The sequence below is a fragment of the Macrotis lagotis genome, chromosome 3 (genome assembly GCF_037893015.1).
Source record: "Macrotis lagotis isolate mMagLag1 chromosome 3, bilby.v1.9.chrom.fasta, whole genome shotgun sequence".
Taxonomy (NCBI): domain Eukaryota; kingdom Metazoa; phylum Chordata; class Mammalia; order Peramelemorphia; family Peramelidae; genus Macrotis; species Macrotis lagotis.
In genome coordinates, this window is record NC_133660.1 from 130,436,213 (window position 1) to 130,455,748 (window position 19,536).

General features: G+C 39.7%; 1 protein-coding gene across 1 annotated transcript in view; it reads left to right on the forward strand.

Moving 5' to 3' along the window:
• The first annotated feature begins 9,895 nt into the window (after positions 1 to 9,895).
• Positions 9,896 to 19,536, forward strand: part of SETD7 (SET domain containing 7, histone lysine methyltransferase) — a 65,554-nt gene continuing 55,913 nt past the window's right edge. Inside the window, exon 1 of the mRNA XM_074229270.1 lies at positions 9,896 to 9,996. Within this exon, the coding sequence (XP_074085371.1) occupies positions 9,957 to 9,996 (40 nt within the window). The 5' untranslated portion in view covers positions 9,896 to 9,956. The remainder of the gene's footprint in view (positions 9,997 to 19,536) is intronic.

The window sequence follows — 19,536 nt, forward strand, 5'->3', positions numbered from 1 at the left end:
TAGAAATCAGAGGACATAGGTTCCAAACCTTGCTCAGCCAGTGTGTGGCCATGGGAAAGTCACTCAACTTCTGAAACCTCAATTTCTCCACTATTAAAACTGAGATAACAACAGCACCTTTCTCAAATGGTTATACTGAGGATTTATTAGATTTAGACATGTAAAACCACTTTGCAAATTTTAAAGTAATGTATAAATTTTAGTTATTGTTGTTATTGTTATCTCTGAGACAGCTACCATCTTGCCAAAGTGATAGACCAACCCAAGTCAACTTGCCTTGAGATTAGTCAACATGATTTTTGGTTAGGTCCACAAATATTCACAAAATTAAAAAGACTTTCATGCAGTGGTGCATGAAAGCACCTCTGAAAGCCTGCAGACTTTTTCCTTCACTCCAGATGCTGGTCCCTAATCCCCACCTCTAGCCAAATCTAAGGGTTCTGGATTCTAATCTTCTCTTCTCTAAGAGTATATATTTCCTCAACCTTCCCCATAAGTTCAACATCTCACACTGAGGAGGGAGAAGGGAAAGACCTTTCTGTTTCCCATTATCCCTCACTGACTAGTTTGGTGTTATGCAAATTATTCTGAAACTCAGAATGTTTCAAGAAAACACTAAAAAGGGAATGGAAAAGGTAATCAAAATTGACAATCATTACTGAGAACTCCTTCAAGAATAAAGGTTCTTGGGGCAGCTAGGTGGCGTAGTGGATAAAGCACCGGCCTTGGAGTCAGGAGTACCTGGGTTCAAATCTGGTCTCAGATACTTAATAATTACCTAGCTGTGTGGTCTTGGGCAAGCCACTTAGCCACATTTGCCTTGCAAAAACCTAAAAAAAAAAAAAAGAATAAAGGTTCTTAGCCTTGTTATACTCCAACCAAAGGAAAAAAATCTGAAGTCCCTATAAATTCTACCAGTACATTCAGAAAGATTTTAAGAATAGCCTAAACACTTCACATCATCCATAGAGCATAGTACAGGTAAAGAGACTATTTATAGTCATATATTTACATAACATTCATAGATCACCTGGAAGGTTTACATTCAATTAAACATTTATTAATTGCCCACTAAATTTAAGATACTTATATGCTAGGTGTTAGGAATACAAAATAAAGATGAAATGGTCATTGAAGTCCAAGAACCTACATCCTATTGAGTGATACAATACATATAATACAAAATATTTCAAAAGCAAGATAGTGCTAGTAATAGAAGAAATTAAGAAATGCTTGTTTAGGAGACTTATTTGAAGGAAGGTAGGAATTCTGAGACAGAAGTGACAAAAGAGTGCATTCTAAACATGAGAGGTGATGATATTAATAAAGAGAAAAGAAAAAAGCTTCAAACTGAGCTTTGGAAGATGTCCCCACTATATATGGTAGGCTATAGCAACATTTTCTTATTTCTGTATTATCATACCCCAAAGGCAGCATACTGTTCTGAGTCAGCAAATTGTCAACTACCTCAGTGGCACTGTCATCACAGCCCATAAGCATGCCCAAATCAATAGTCCTTGCTGAAGGACTACAGCCATCATTGTGCAAATGTTTTCCAATGACTTGGCAGTCACTGTGGCTACTCACCCCCAGCGTAGGATGTGACAGTTCCCCCTTCCTCCCCAGTTCATTCTTTTTTTTTAGGTCTTTGCAAAACAAATGGGGTTAAGTGACTTGCCCAAGGCCACACAACTAGGTAATTATTAAGTGTCTGAGGTCGCATTTGAACTCAGGTACTCTTGACTCCAGGCCTAGTGCTCTATCCACTGTGCCACCTAGCCGCCCCCCCCCCCCCCCCCTGTTCATTCTTGATTTGGTTCTTAAACACACTTAGCACTTGACTTTTTTTTTAGTATACCTTAAAGTTTACATCTTCTTTGGTGTTTGTAAAAGTCTATAGTGAATAGTCCTGGAATAGACAGTTAAGACCCATGGAGGTCTGTTGTTTGCCGCTGTTTTTGAGTCATTTCAATCCTGTTGGTCTCTTTGTGCATTTGAGGTTTTCTTTTTTTAATTGTTATTTTATTTTATTTTTCCAATTACATGTAATGAAAGCTTTTCAACATTCATCCACATGAATATGCATATTTTTAAGTTACATAATTTTCTTTCACCCTCCCTTCCCACACTCACTTCTACCCTCAATGGTGAATAGTCAGGTAAATACAAACACATCTGTATTCAACATGTTTACAGATTAGTCATTTTCGGAATGAGGAATTAGGATTAAGGGAAAAGAAAGAAAACCATGAGAAAGGAAAGAAATACATAAGAGAAATTTTTAAAAAGTGAATGGAGTGCCCATTCAGATTTTGTAAGGTTTTGTTGTTGTTTTGTTTTGTTTTTCTTTCTCTGGATGGGGATAGCATTGTCTATAGCCAGTCTCCTAGAGTTGCCCTAGCTGTCTGAACTGCTAAGAGGAGCTGCATTCATCAAGGTTGATCAGCTCATAATGTTGTTAATTTGTAAAATGTTCTCTTCATTCTGCTCATTTGGGGTTTTTTTGACAAAGATACTGGAGTGAATTGCAATTTCCTTCTCTTAGCTCATTTTCCAAATGAAGAACTGAGGCAAAAAAGAGTTAAGTTAGAGTTACACAGTTAGTTAGTGTTTGAGACCAGATTTGAACACAGAAAAAGGAGTCTTCCTAACCTCAGGCCCAAGGTCTACATCAAGTCAAAAAGGAAAAAAAAAGATTTTTAAAATCTCAGGTGATTCTCCCACATGTAAGGTTATCCACAACAAAAGTATCCAGTAAGTCAGGTAAGGACCCAGACCCTACCATAAAGGTTGCTTAGTAATAAATATATAGCAGGGAGGGCTCAATTGTATCATGAATTTACAATGGATCTGCTCACATAATAGTGGGATTACCTCCAAAAGTGTTCAGTGATGCAGAAGTAAAAGCAAAGAAGGCAAATGGTGAGTGAGCTGGGGTGTGAATAGAAAAAAAAAAAACAAGTAACCAGTACTATCAAGTGTGGAGGATGATTTAAAGGTAAATTAGTTAATTCAGTGCTCAAAACTGTGAAGGAAAGATAGAGAAGTCAAAGGAGGAGTGATCGGCAGAATAGTAATGAAGGTAGAACTTGAAAGTTGTGAAGACAAAGGTAAAAAGAAAGCAGATAGAAGTAGGAAGGACAGTAAATTATGATCAGATAGGAGAATTTATGTTTGTAGCATCCTGAGGTAGTAGTTATAGGTGTTGATACAGGTCAGATTTAAGCTATGACAATGTCAGTGAATAACAATAAAGGTAGGAAGAGCTTAAGGAATGTGAGATCATCAATGTAGAAATTAAAGTCTCCAAACATGAGGCAAAATCTGGCTTTCAGGACCTCAAAGGCCATACTGAACTCATATGTGATATTAGGCTGAAAATTCATTGCAATTTGATGGACAAAAACATACCTAGAAGAAATTCTGCACATGAAATAATATACACATTCATATAAAATGTACATCCATTCATTTCAAGTTATGCTATACATAACAACTATACTATAAATTCCATATACACAAATAATATACATATCTATTCAAATATATATTAATTCATCTATAATCTATCTATATCTTATCTGTTATATATGAGGGGCCTTGTTGGAGGTGGTGCTAGGACTTGGTCTGAAGTCTCAGTCTTTTGGAACCAGGTTTAGTGGGTTTGAATCCCAGCTCTGATACTTTCTACAATTTTGTGACCTTGGGCAATTCTTTAAACTTTCTGGGTCTCTGTTTCCCATTTGTAAAATTATGAGATTGGACCAGGTGACCTCTGAGGCCTCTTCTACTTCTAAATCTGTGCCATCTAACTGCCCTAATCAGGAGACCTGAGTTCAAACTTGACTCAGACATTTACTATGTAACCTTGGGCAAGTCATTTAACCATGATTACCTCCTATTCAGGATTATCTTCAGTTGTCCTGATCCATATCTGGTCACTGGACCCAGATGGCTCTGAAGGGGAAAGTGGGCTTGGTGATTTAGCACAGCACCCCTTCACTCAAATTGAATTCACATGTTTGTCATGGTATCACCTCCCTGATGTCATAGTCTTCTCTGAAAATGAAAGACAAAAAACATTCTTCTAAAGCTACAATCTTGTGACCTTTGCATTAGAGGATTTGAAAAAATAGAAAAAATATAAAACTAAATCTTCAAACATATTCATGAGAACTAGTGTCATCTGATTATGTATATTGAAGAGATAATCTTTTTGTCTTTCCCAGATCACCTCTTTCTCATTTTTTAAAAAATCTTTGATAATATTTTTTGGCAAGGCAATTGATGTTAAGTGATTTGCTCAGGGTCTCACAGCTAGGATGGAGGCTGGATTTGAACTCAGTTCCTTCTGAAGTCAGGGCTGGTGCTCTATCTACTGTGTCACCTAGCTGTCTCATGTTTCTCATTTCTAATGCCAATGGGTTGAGTAGGAGGAGAAATTATTCCTGACTGTGGCATTTGATCTTCCTGAATTCTCCCTTTGGAAATGAACCGGCAAATAGGCAAGAGGGCAGATTTCTTTCTGCCTCTGCAAAGGACATATAAAAATTGGCTCACAAAGTTGGGAGAGTCAAATCTGAGGGAAAACATCATACTTCACTATTACAGGAATATATGATTTCATCTACCATGAAGGTTTAAAAACCAACTGTGTCTTTTTTTCTTTTTAAAAAATATTTATTTTGCCAACTTCATACAATAGTTTTCAACGATCATTTTTTTGGCAAGGTTGTGAGTTTCACATGTGTCTCCCTTCCTCTCTTTCCTCCCCCTTTCCCCTGACAGAAAACAATCTAATATAGGCTATACATGTCTAACCATGCTAAATATAGAACCATATTAATCATGTTGCAAAAGAAAAATCAAATTAAAATGGAAAAAAATAGAAAAAACACAATACATAAGACAACTTTTAAAAATTGAAGATAATAAGCTTTATTGGATATCTAAAGTCCATTGTTCCTTTTCTGGATATGGATGGAAAAACCAATTATGCCTTAACAGAAACTTTTTGAGTTGCTGTTGCCGAAAAGTCCGTTATAATAAGACAAATCCAGTTGTCATTTTAATCTCATATATAAATATTCTTTCTTCTTTTTTTCCCAATTGTTATTTTATTTTGCCAAGTACTTATTATAAAAGTTTCTCAACATTCATCCACATACATAAGCATATTTATAAATTATATAATTTCCTTCCACCCTCCCTTCCCATCCCCCTCTCCTCAGGGGAAAACAATCTGGTGAACATTATACATACACATTTGTGTTGAATTTGTTTACAGATTAATAATATTCTGTATGAGGAATTAGGCATAAGGGAAAAGAAAAATAACCATGAGATAGGAGGGGAAGACATAAATAATTTTAAAAAGTGAATTTAGTGTCCATTCAGATTCTGTAGGGTTTTTTGGTTTTGTTTTGTTTTTCTTCCTCTGGATGTGGATTGCATTGTCCATAACAGGGTCTCCCAGGGTTGTTTTAACTTTGAATTGCTGAGAAGAGCTGCATCCATCAAGGTTGAGCAATTCACAATGTTGCTGTTAATATATACAATGTTGTCTTGGTTCTGCTCCCTTTGCTCAGCATTAGTTCCTGTAATTCATTCCATGCTTCTCTGGAGTCCAACCATTTATAGTTGTTTTTTTCTTTTTTTAGGTTTTTGCAAGGCAAACAGGGTTAAGTGGCTTGCCCAAGGCCACACAGCTAAGTAATTTTAAGTGTCTGAGACCGGATTTGAACCCAGGTACTCCTGACTCCAGGGCCAGTTCTTCATCCACTATGCCACCTAGCCACCCCCCATTTATAGTTTCTTATAGTACAGTAGTACTTCATAACGTTCATATACCATAACTATTGATTCCCCAATTGATGGCCATCCCCTCAATTTCCAATGTTTTTGGCACTGCAAAAAGGGTTGCTATGAATATTTTGGAACATGTGGGACTTTTCCCATTTTTTTATGATTTCTTCTGGATATAGGCCTAGTATTGGTTTTGCTGAGTCAAATGATATCATCAGTTTTATTGATCTTTAGGCATTGTTCCATATTGCACTCCAGAATGGTTGGATTAGGTCACAACTCCACCAGCAATGCATCAATGTCCCAATCCTTCCACAACCTCTCCAACCTTGATCATTTTCCCTTTTTCTCATCTTGGCCAATCTGATAGGTGTGAGATGATATCTCATAGTTGTTTTAATTTGCATTTCTCTAATCAGTAATGATCTGGCCAATTTTTTATATGATTATATATAGCTTTAATTTGTTTAAAAATGACCTGTTCATATCTTTTGACTATCTATCAATTGAGTAGTAACTTGTAACTTTATAAATTTGATTCAATTCACTATATATTTTAGAAACAAGACCTTTATCAGAATTGTAAAAATTGTTTCCCAGCTTTCTTTATCCTTCTAATCTTGGCAGCATTGGTTTTATTAATGCAAAGACTTTTTAATTTAATATTGTCAATCATCCATTTTACACTTTATAATGTATCTATTTCTTGTTTGGTCCCATAGATACCATAGTATTTCTTGATCTGTTAATTGGTCTATGGTATCACCCTTTATGTCCAAATCCTGTACCCATTTTGAACTTATTTTGGCATAGGGTGTGATATGTGGGTCTATGACTAGTTTTTGTCATACTAATTTCCAGTTTTCCCAACAATTTTTGTCAAATAGTGAGTTCTTATCCCGGGAATTAATGTCTTTGGGTTTCTCAAATAATAGATTACTATAGTCATTTACCACTATTTGTTTTGTACCTACCCTAATCCACTGGTCCATTATTCTATTTCTTAATCAGTACCAGGCAGTATTGATAACTGCTGCTTTATAGTATAGTTTTAGACCTGGTAGTAGAGTTTTATAGAATAGTTTCAAATCTGGCCAACTTTCTATTTTTTTCCATCAGTTCTCTTGATATTCTTGAACTTTTGTTGCTCCAGATGAATTTTATTACTATTTTTTTCTAGCACAGTAAAATGGTTATTTGGAAGTTTGATTAGTATAATACTGAACAAGTAATTTAATTTGGGTAGAAATGTCATTTTTATTATATTATCTCAACCTAACATTGAGCAATTGACATTTTCCCAATTATTTAGATCTGACTTTGTGTGAAATGCTTTGCAATTGTGTTTGTTCAGTTTCTGAGTTTGTCTTAAGTCTTTCTTCTATCTTTAGATTTATCTGTGATATCATCAGTGGTACAAGTTGGAATATATTCACATTTTCTCATCTTTCTTTTTGTTTTGTTTTGTTTTTGCAAGGCGATGGGGTTAAGTGACTTGCCCAAGGTCACAGTTAGGTAATTATTAAGTGTCTGAGGTCAAATTTGAACTCAAGTCCTCCTGACTCCAGGGTCAGTCCTCTATTTGCTGCACCACCTAGCTGCCCCACTGGCATTAGAAATGAGAAACAAGGGACAGCTAGGTGACACAGTGGATAGAGCAACAGCAACAGCTGGTCCATCTTTCTTGCCCATGTCTTTGAACAAATCCTCTATAGAAAATCTAACCAACGCATTGCAAACCATTGGTTCTTTTAATATTCTGTGGGGATCAGTGCAGCACTTGGATTATTCACCTATCATCTTTCACTCTAGCTACTATGTGCCCTACCTCCCCCCCCCCTTTTTTTTTGGTTCTACATACATTTCTTTAATCAATCATCATGTGTCTTAAGAGGAACAAATGATTTGAGTTCTTGTCCTGAAGATCTGAGTTCAAATCCATCCTCAAATACATACTAGCTGTGTGACCCTGGGCAAGTCACAATAATTGCCTAGTTTAATTTCCTTAAGTCTAAAATGAGGATAATAATAGCATTTCCCTCTGGGGGGGGGGGGATTGTGAAGATATCCTTCCTTATTGAGCACCTACCACGTGTTTATCTCTTGGCTACAAAGTACTTAGGGCATATTCATTTTTAGTTATACAGTATGCTCCAGTTAACCTCTGCCTAGTCTTTCTATTGTCCTTTTGCTCATATGCAACTAAGGATATTCTGAAATATATTCCATTATATTTCATGCAACTATATAATAGGACCAAAAGAATGTTGGTGATTACTAAACAGATTTCTTTTGAGCAGCTATGGACCTTACTCACTAAAGAGATCTGGTATGAATGTAAATGTAAAAATTGGCAAATTGCCTTCTGTGGGGGGGGAGGGAAGTAAGATTAGGGGAAAAAATAAATAAAAAATACTCAAAAATAAAATCTTTAAGAGAAAAAAATTTTTTTTAAAAAAAGAAGAAAATGACTTTAAAAACACCTACAACAGAGCAAATAGTGACACGAGAACATAAAGCAAAGATCTTTCTTTATGGGATTCTGGTTGTTGGTTTTAAGTTAGTGAAAGAGTTATTCACCTTTTGGAGAATGAAGCAAAGAGACTCCTCTGTCCCTAGAGCTCTAGCCTGAAGGGTTAAAGTGGCAGCCTGTAATTCCAAGAGGCGGCACCATGAACTGTAGAACTGCATCTAGTTAGCCAGCTTTTTACAGCCACCTGCATAGGAAGCCCACCAACAGTGGCTTGGGAGCGGTGGGAAATGAAACCGGGTGCGGGTGCTGGCTTCTCTTCTTTTTTTTTAAGTTTTTTTTTTTGCAAGGCAATGGGGTTAAGTGGCTTGCCCAAGGCCACACAGCTAGGTAATTATTGTGTCTGCGCCGAATTTGAACTCGGTTATTCCTGACCCAGGGCCAGAGGCCAGAGCTCTATCCACTGTGCCACCTAGACGCCCCCCCCCCCCCTTTTGTTAAAGAAAGATTTGATTCATTTTGAGTTTCACAATTTTCCCCCATTCTTGCATCCCTCCCCCCACCCCCACAAAAGGCAGTCTGCTAGTGTTTACATTGGTTCCATGGTATACACTAATCTCAGTTGAACGTGATGAGAGAGAAATCATATCCCCAGTTGTTTCTCTTCTTTAGGAAGGTTCTGAATTCTGCGACCTCCAGGATGCAGTAATAGAGGGAACCGGGGTGGATAGAGCACTGGCCCTGGAATCAGGAGTACCTGAGTTCAAATCCGCCTCAGACACTTAGTAAATTACCTAGCTGGGTGGCCTTGGGCAAGTCACTTAACCCCATTGCCTTGCAAAACAAACAAAAAAGGAGACCAGCTAGTCCGGGTTTGCTCCACCCCGTGGTCCCTCTCGGTAGCCACGAGGTTACAGCTACCTCCTCGGGAAGCGCTGCTTGTTTCGGGGCTTCACGCGGGGGCAGGGATGCCCCGATGATCCCCGCAGGCCCGAGTTGGTGGGCCAGGCTGGGCCGGTCCGGAGGGCATCGGAGGTGGGCACCGAGGGGAGGGGGAGGCGGGTCCGGAGCGGCGCTTCCTCTCTCCCTGGTTTACACACGCACACGCACAGCACACACAGGCACACGCAACACACGCACGCACACACATGCACACACGCGCCGCGTGGGCAGGCGTCCAGGGCCCGTGTCCCGCGAGCTCCCCGGGGGCAGGGCCCCCTCGGAGCCTTGCGCCGGGGGGGAGCGGCCGCCTCCCGGCGCCCGGGGAAGGGACGGGAGCTGTCAATCAGGAGGGAGCGGGTGATGTCAGAGGATCAGCTGCTCGGCCGCCGAGCCGGGGAGCTGCACGGGGCAAAGTTGCGGCCGCGGCCAGGGCGGCCCCTGCCAGCCTCGCGGGCTCGGACGCGGGTGCGGGGGGCCCGGAGCTGCGGGCCGAGGCACAGCCCGCGGGAGAAGGGCCGGGAGGGGCGGCCGGCCGGCTGCTCCTCCTCTTCCTCCTCCTCCTCCTCCTCCACCTCCTCCTCCTCCTCCGAACTCGCTGGGCTGAACCCCGGCTCTCGCGGAGCAGCCGCGGCGGCCCCGGGCTCCCGGAGGAGCGGCAGAAGGGAGGGAGGCCCCGGCCCCGGCCCCGGCCCCGGCCCCGGGCAGAGCCTGCGCTGGGCTGGGCTGCGCCCCCGCCGCCATGGACAGCGACGACGAGATGGTGGAGGAGGCGGTGGAAGGTACCAGTGTTTTTCCGGGGCTGGTGGGGGCGGGGGCGAGGCCGCGGGCCGGGAAGGGCGAGCCCGGGAGCGCGGAGCCCCCGAGCCGGCCGCGACCGCCGGGCCGGGGCTGCCCGCTCGGCTCCCCCCGCGGCAGGCGGCCGGACCCAGCCGCGGCCGCCTCGGATCCGGGAGCCGGGCCGGCCGCCGCCCGTCCGCGGGGAGCGGGGCGGCGCGCGGGGGCAGAGGGCAGAGGGCAGAGGGCAGAGCCCCCCGGGCGGCGCGCCCCCCCCCAGCCGCCCCGGCCCTCCGAGTGGCGAGACGGGCGCGCGGCGCCCCGCTCCCCTCCCCCACCCCGCCGGGCTGGTTGGGAGGGGGAGGGAGGAGGAGGAGCGCCCCCGCCCCGGCCCGGCCCGGCCCCTCCAGGGCGCCTCCGAGCCCCCACCTGGCCGCTGGCCCCGGCGCCCCGAGGCGCCGCAGCTTCGCTGGGGTGCGAGATGTGGGAGCCGGCACGTGGCCGCCCCCCCCCCCGAGACTCGGGAGCGCTGCGGGGGGGGCTCGGAGGCGCGCGGGGAGGCGCGGGGGGAGGCGCGGAGCGGGACCGGCCTCGGACTGCGGCGCCCTGGCGGCCCCCCCCCCCGGACACGTGCGCCCGGCCCCGGCCCCGGCCCCGGCCCCGGCCCCGGCCCCGGCCCCGGCCCCGGCCCCGCCGCCGCCCGGCAACTTTCTGAATGTTGCATTCCTCCGGTTGTCCGGGGTCTCCTCACTGGCCGCCGCCGGCCCAGCCCCGCGGCGCGCGCTCCGCCCCGCTCCTCTCCTCTCTTCTCTTCTCTTCTCTTCTCTTCTCTTCTCTTCTCTTCTCTTCTCTTCTCTTCTCTTCTCTTCTCTTCGTCTCTTCTTTCTGTGTCTGTCTCTCTTCTGTCTCTTCTCTGTCTCTCTCTCTTCTCTGTCTCTTCTTTCTCTCTTCTCTCTCTCTCTCTCCTCTTTTCTTCTCTCTTCTCTGTGTCTCTCTTTCCTCTCTCTCTGTGTCCTCTCCCTCCCTCCTTCCCTTTCTCCCTCCCCCTTCTTTTTCTCATTTTCTTTCTCCTCCTTTCTCTCTGTCTCTCAGTCTCATTTAATTCCCTACTTTCTGTTGGAAGCTTTTATAACTTTTACCATTTAAAGAATTAATAGTCTTTAAACATCACAATTTTATTGGGTCTGTTCATATAACCCATTCATACTTTGGGAGAATTATTTTATCATTATTTCTAAAATATTCACTAAGGGGAAATAATTTTCATGCCTTTGACATCATCATAATTCTAAGAACAAGTCAATCAGTAGAGTTTAAGACTAGATAATCCATGAAATATTTTTCTTTTTCCTTCCTTCTCTTTCTTTCTTGCTTGCTTTCTTGTTTTCCTGCTTTCTTGCTTTTTCGCTTTCTCTTTCTTTCCTTCCTTCCTTTTTCTTCCTTTCTATTGTGGCTCACTTTCACTTTAAAAGAGATTAGAAGAATATTTGAAGTTTTGGAAAATTTAGCCTAATCTGATTATAAAAATACTATTGTATATTTGAATTTTAACTTTCCAGACCAAAGAACATGTGGTTTTGTAAATGTCAGAACTTTTTCCAGAAACACTACAGCTCTCAAGTCTCCACCATTCGTGGCCTATAGGAGCAGTCCATATTGGTGTAGCACATTTTAAACATGAGGAAATTGGACCTAGAGAAATTGTGTTTTGCTGAAGGTCACCCTGATAAATAACAAAATTCTGACAAATAAATAGGGTCCTCTTACAGTATTCCTTTTAGTAGCCTATGGCTACCACTCAATGCCAGTTCTGGGATTTGATAGCCTATGCCTCTAAAATGTTATACATGTATATATAATATGGCACTTACATACACATGCACATATTTGTATACATTTGTACATGGCTGCAGTGATGAAATAGTGAGTTCTTCTGGAATGAAAATGAATGAGAATTATCATATATATATATAGTTTTTTTTAAAAAAGCACCTTTAATGTAAGAAGTCTGATACCACTTTCAAGACTAAAAATATAAAAATTTGTATTTCAAAACTAGTGTGATCTTAATTCTGAGGACTGAAATCCATACTTAGACATCTTCATCTTGGAAACTTGAAAAATATAAAATTATATTATGGTTGACCCTTTCTGTCCCTCCACCCCAACATTCTGACCTTGGTAGTTTCCCCTAATAGTTTCAAAATCAGCTTAAAGGTGGAAGTAGTGTTGTTAGGACTGCATTCTAGAATAACTTAATCAAAGAAGTTATATGGGTCTTAGGCAAGTCTGTCCTGGTATATAGGACACTGGAACCTGCTAGGGTTTTTTTTTTTTTTTGGTTGTTTTTATTTTAGGTTTTTGCAAGGCAAATGGAGTTAAGTTGCTTGCCCAAGGCCACACAGCTAAGTAATTATTAAGTGTCTGAGACCAGATTTGAACCCAAGTACTCCTGACTCCAAGGCCGGTGCTTTATCCACTACACCACCTAGCTACCCCTACATTCTAGGTTTTAAACTGTCTGGGGATAGGTTAATTGCCCAAGAAATACTTGTATATAAGTGCAAGTCTACTATAAATCAAGCAAGGTAATCAAAGTGCTTTGACGACCTTAAAGCATTCTATAATATTATCACATCTACCCATGATATTAATTGACCTTTTTGGTTTTTGTTTTATTTCTGTCCATTAAAAACCTGTATCTTCCCATAGAAGAACAACTTTGAATAATTTTATAATTCCTATATACCTTATTACCTCCTAAAACCCCTATTTTATGTATCGCATTGTTGTTTATATTAACTAAACAATCAATTGCTCCTACCCTAATTTCTAAAGATGGCAAATGGAGATCTAAAATGAATTTTCCACTCATTGCTACAGTTCTCCCTCCCCTTCAGTTTTATGAGTTTGACTATACATTTGAAAGTGTTGGACAGACTAGGTTAAAGGTTTATAAGTATTCATTTTGAATACTCTTATGACTCAAGGATTTGATTTTGGAGTTAAAAAGACCTGTCTTACTCTCTGTGAACTTGGACAAGTCACTTACCCTCTCTGAGCCTCAGTTTCCCCATCTGCAAAATGAGGGATTGGCTTAGATGATTTAGTTCTACATCTCTGATTTAATTCATTGGGAATCTTCCCTTTCTATTACCTCTAAGTGCGATTCTTGTCCATGGTCTGGCCTAGAGAGGGGACACTTGTTGGGCTGATAAATATGTGTAACAGACCAGCTAATGAAGCAGCATTTTTCCCTTCCTGTACAGATGCTAGCTTTATAAACTTTCTTTTTCTTTTTTGCAAGGCAATGAGGGTTAAGTAACTTGCCCAAGGTCACATAGCTAGGTAATTATTAAGTGTCTGAGGTCTAACCAATGCTCTATCCATGCATCACCTAGCTGCCCCCTTGATAGAGTTTCAATATGGATGAGTCAAGCAGTTCTGTCAGAATAGTTGGTCTGACATTTCTCTATGTAATCTATGAATATATGATTTTTCCCCCCAACTCAGCATTTTTTTAAAAGAGTAATTGTGGATCATTTCTAATTGTGGGAGATGGTTAAGACTATGAGAGTAACAATTAAAGCTCAACAGTCAATGTACTTAACTTTAAAAAATAATGGGAATTTGTTTCACAGTGGTGTTTATCTTTTCTCTACTTGAAATAAAATTCTTTTTCATGCTTTTGTACATTAATTTCCTCTCCATAACCAGGAGTTATCTTAGTTTCTAATTTGAGGAAAGATCACTGGGTCATAGATTTAGAGTTAGCTACTAGACATCTTACAAATCATTTGGTTTAACCCCCTCGTTTTGCACAGGAAGAAACTAAGGCTCAGAGAAATGATTTGTCCAAGGTTATAAGTAGGAAATGAAATAGCCAGGCCCTCCATCTCAAATCAAAAACTCCCAACTACAGTGGCACAGCTAGTTCCCATGGGGAGGCAGTAGAGGGTGAACTTATGAGGACACTTGTTATATTCATGACTCTCTGGGGTCCAAAAAGCAAGGCAGCACATTTAATAGTAATGAGAAGTATGTAAAATTCTATGCGTGTATTCAGATAACATTTTTGCCACTGATATCTATCCATCAGCTTTGTGATCTTCTGCTTCCTAATCTTTAAAATGAATATAATGAATTTAACTCATAGACCAGTTGAAATATTTAAATAAAAAAAATGTAAAACATTTTGTAAAGTTTAAAACTTAATATTAATTCTAGCTTTTTATTATAGCCCTGTGGTGGTGTTTTAAGTTAGGGTCCAGGAAGAGTCAGAGTTTCTTGCAGTGAGAGCTGGGATGGAACTTGGAGGTCATCTGGTAGTTCTCCCCTCCCCCCTCTTATTTTATAGGTGAGAAACCAAGGTTCTCAGGTTATGTCATGTTTGTTTAATATTTCATTTTTTTCTTCAACTAAATATAAAGATACTTTTCAACATCTGGTTTTTACTTTTTTTTTTTAAATTTTGAGTTCCAAATTCTTTTTTCCTCTCCTTCTTTTCCCTTAAGAAGGCAAGCAGATTGATTTAGGTTATACATGGGCAGAAATGCAAAATTGTTTTTTGTTTAATTTTTTTTCCCAGAAATTATCTCTTGTCTGGGATCACATTTAATATGCCAGAGTCAAGAATTAAATTCAATCTTCTGTTTACCAACCTAGCATTTTTCAACCCCCCACCACCACCTTGTCTCACACATACAGGTTCATTTTTCATTTTCAGGAGGGTTAAATATGTTAATTATTCAGGACCCATGGGAATGCAAAGTCCATTTATGCAACAAATTGATTATTACATCTTGCTTTTATTCAGGAATTTGTGGAGGGTACAGATAGAAACAAGAAACCATTCCTGTCCTCAAGTTTATGAGATAATAAAGAAGTTCATAGGATCCAAGAGAGACCTTAGAGGTCATCTGGTTCAACCCCCTCATTTTGTACAGAAGACTTGAGACCCACAGAGCATCATAGGATCACTGACTTGTAGGTGAAAGAAATCTTAAAAGTCATCTCACTGAAACCTCCCCCACCCCCACCATTTTCAGAATAGGAAACCAAGGAGACACAACTTGCTCAAGACCACACAGTAAATATATAATAGAAGTTGAACTCATTCTTTTGACCTCAAATCCAGTGCTTTTTACCCAAATAATGCCATCAAAATGAACTAAGTAATTCTGAAAGATTTAAGATGAAAAATGATATTCTCCAGAGAGAGAACTAAGAGTTTGAGTGATGATTGAAGCATAATTTTTTCACTTTTCATTTTTCTTTTTTTTTTGCATCACAACTAATATGGAAATACATTTTGCATTATTTTGCATCTTTAATTGTTAACACATTTCTTGTCTTAATGGGTGAGGGGAGACACAGGAGGAATTTGGAACTTTAAAAAATTTAATGAATGCTAAAAATTAAATTAAAATTCTAAAATACTTTTAAAAATGTGCCAAATATTAAAAAATGCAAAAGAAGTTGAGAGGATGAAGAGATCAGATAGGAAAATAAATCAGGGAAGGCTTCATGGAGAGGATAGCATTTGATCTGACTCTAGATGTCCAAGTGGGAAATGAATGGATAGAAAAGGCATTCAAGGAAAAATAATAGTGAAATTAAACACATGAAAGAAGAAAATGACAAATCACCTGGTTTGGAAGCTGGAGCAGGAAAAAGTGAGTAGTATGTGATACTACTGGATAGATAGTATGGATAAGACTGTGTCAGTAGAAATTCAGGCTAAGAAGTTTATTTTGGAGGCAATGCTGAAAGCTTTTGAGCAAGAGAGTTGTGATCAGAGCTGTACTTGAGAAAAATTATGTGGCAGTAGAGTAGAGAATAAATTAGAATGGCAATGCAATGGAGTCAGAGAGAACAGTTAAAGGGTTATTATAATAGACAAATGAGATAATAGTTGTAAAAAAATAGGCACAGTAACTATATATATACATTATATATATAAAGTGTGTATTATGCATATATGTACATATATGTCTATATATGTATATATATTTATTTGATTGTTCTCTTTCTCAGAAAAACTTGGGAACCCTTTTATGAACTCAAGCCAAATAAGAAGAAATAGGAGAAGCATTTACACAATAACCACAGAAATTTAAAAGAAAAATTATAAACAGACTTAAGAACCAATTATGACTTTTTAAAACTGTCAACTTGCCTCTTGATCTAAAGGTCGTCACTATCTACTGATACAGAATGAGACATATGCTTTGCAGACTTGGCCAATGTTTTCTCTTATTTTGGCTGCTTGTGATTGCCTTCCACCCCGATTCCCTCCTTTGTAAGCAATGAGTCAAAGGGAGGTGACTGAAGATTTAAAAAAAACAACAGTAAAAGACTTTTAAAGTAAAATAAAATGAAGGAATTGAACTGAATAACTATAAATATCATTTCCAACTCTGTGACTCTATGAACATGAACCTCAAATAATATTAGGAATTTTAAAGTTAAGAATAAATTTCGGGGTGGCTAGGTGTCACAGTGGATCGAGAACTGGTCCTGGAGTCAGGTGTACCTGAGTTCAAATCTGGCCTCAGACACTTAATAATTATGTAGTTGTGTAGCCTTGGGCAAGCCACTTAACCCCATTTGCCTTGCAAAATCCTTAAAAAAAAGAATAAATTTAATGTCCTTTGCAGTTAATTTGCATATTTATAATAGTCAAAGAGACTAAAAAATGTTTTTAAAGCAAAATTGTTGAGGTTTAGATATTTTTTTTATTTAAGGTAATGCAGTTAAGTGCCCAAGGTCACACAGCTAGGTAATTATTAAATATCTGAGACTGGATTTGAACTCAGGTCCTCCTGACTCCAGGGCTGGTACCACACCACCTAGCTGCCCCTGCAATATTGTTGTACCACACCACCTAGCTGCCCCTGCAATATTGTTGTTTTAATTAGATTTCCAGTGTTATGTACGATCATTTTCATTTTGTTTTATTTTCTTATGTTATAGAAATGCTTGTTTTGTTTCTTAAGTTCTAAAATAATTTTTTAAAAAAAGAATAAATTTAATGAGATTTACAAAAGATCATAAGACAAAGATTAGTATAGATTAAAGAAAAACTATCAAAACTTAAGAGGATAGGTTCTACTTAATATTGTCTAGTTCTCTTATGTCCTCTAACCAGATTATAAGTTCCTTGGGGATGAAGGCTTTATTATTCATGTATGTACATATATGTATGTGTATATATACATATGTGTATGTGATTTCATAGCTGTGGGAATTCCTTTCACCAGCATAAAATGTGATCTATCTATAATTTATCTACTAAGTTAGGGAATTGACCAAGGCTCAGAGAGGACATTATGATATGCCCATGATCCTATAGAAACTGAGTTTTAGACATAGGATTTGAACTAAAATCTTCCCTACATGATACTATTTTATTGTGTATAAAAATAATGACTGGAACAAAACAACAAATCTAGACATCTAATGACCCGGATTCAAATCCTAGCACTACTACTCTGTGACCTTGAGGAAATCCTTCTTTCTGAACTTCCTAAGTATCTGTAAAGTGAGTACATTGATGCTGGTAATCTCCAAGAAATTAAGCTCAATGGCAGAATTTATAAAGTGTGACTTGGTCAGAGAGATCTTAAAAAGAGAAGACAGTGCTTTTTCTCTCAATTAATAACTTTTATTTATTCTTTTGTGGGTATAATTGTTGACATCTTTGTCACTTCACATTGCTTTCCCCATCACCATTAAATTTCTTCCTTGTTACAGAGAAAATTGAGAAGTTTTCTGGTTTAGAAAACTAATTGTGTGGTAAAAACCTGAGCTCTAGAGAGAAAAATGCAGCTCTATATGTCAAATCTCCTAGCACTGAGTGTGGGGTAAATGAGTTACAATGGCAGCTGTGATCACAGATCCAAAGGGTATTTCTGCTTCTCAGTGACACTCTCATAGGAACACAGGCTTCTTCTGGCCATGCTCTCATACCAAGTTTAGTTCAGTCCAACAAATGATTCTACTGTGTGCCAGGCCCTCTGTTCAGCACTGTGGGAGGCAAGAGGGGAAAAAAGAGGTCTGAACCAGGATTTTTGTGACCCTAAATCTGGCATTCTCTCCATACCTTGTTAATTCTGTAACAAAGGCCCTTGCCATCCTGGAGCTTGCATTCTACCAAGTGAATGCAACATGTTTACAAATGAGTTGAGTGTCAAGAAAATCGAGGCTAAGAACAAATAATGAAAGTTAGGATGCTATGGAACCAGGGAAGGTTGTATAGGAAACATGGTATTTAAGGTGAACCTTAAAGGAAGACAAGGAATCTGAGAGTACAAATGAGTTGAAACTAACCTTGGCTGGTTGTTGGATCAGAGTAATTCCCCTATAATAGAATAGAATTAATTTTTCAATTGTGCCACAGATCGTCATCTCTAGGACATAGTTTTGAGGTGGAATTGATGAATGCTGAATCTTTTCCTTTCCTAATGTCTATAAATATCTCTGGCCTCCATGTAGAAGATACAATGGATTTTGTTGACAATTTAGTTGACATGCCTTAAAAAGCAATATAGTGATTCATTTGCTCACTATATTTTTGCCCTGCTTTTATTGGGCCAACTGTGTTTTTTCTGTAGTTTGGAGAACTATGATGGTAGTTGACTGCCTATTAGACATTGGCACATAACCTTTTAGGAGAACTTTAGATAAACTGAATATAATCCTTAGAAGGAGAACTTTTAATCCCTACTTTAGGTAAATTTGAGAGGATGTGAATTTGTACCCATTTTATATTGTTGATATTTTAATTCAAAAAGCAAAGCACTTACTCAAGGTATTTATTTTACTATATATTACTATACAGCAGTAAAATGCAGAAAACCTTAGAACAATGACATAAAATGTGTGCCACCTGAGCACCATTCTTCTTTCTGGTCACTCACACCCATCTCTTCATTATTTTTGCAACTACTGAGGGTTGGAAAAGTAACTTCATAGGATTTAAAGCTTAAAAAGGGGGGGGACAATTAAGATGATTCTAGTGCATTAAAAGTTTCTGGGATTAAAAGGAGGCTGTCAGAGAAGAATCAGACTAACCTAGTCAGTGCTAAATAGCAGTTCTTCCATGAGCACATTATAACTCAAAAGAAGAAAGAGTATACAATATGTCTTCTCTTGGGACCCAAGGATAGAAGCATACGGTGGGATGGACAACAAAAGAAAGAAAATGAGGGCATTCTTCCCATCCGCCTGCGGGAAACTAAGACTGAATATTTTATACATTTGTCAGATGAAGGGTGACTTTGCCTAATTGTTTTTTCTTTGTTATTAGAGAGGGTACAATTTGGGGGAGTGGGAGGTTGGGGGGGGTTTCTCCCTTTCAAAAATGACTGTGATGTAAAGACAAAAGGCATCAATTAAGCACATTTAAAAAGAACAAAGAAAGTGAAAGTAGCACCCACATGTGTCACACACACACACACACACACACACACACACACACCCAAAGGGTAAGAAGGCAACACCTCCAAAGGAGGACATTCAGGGAAGGAATACTGAGTTATATA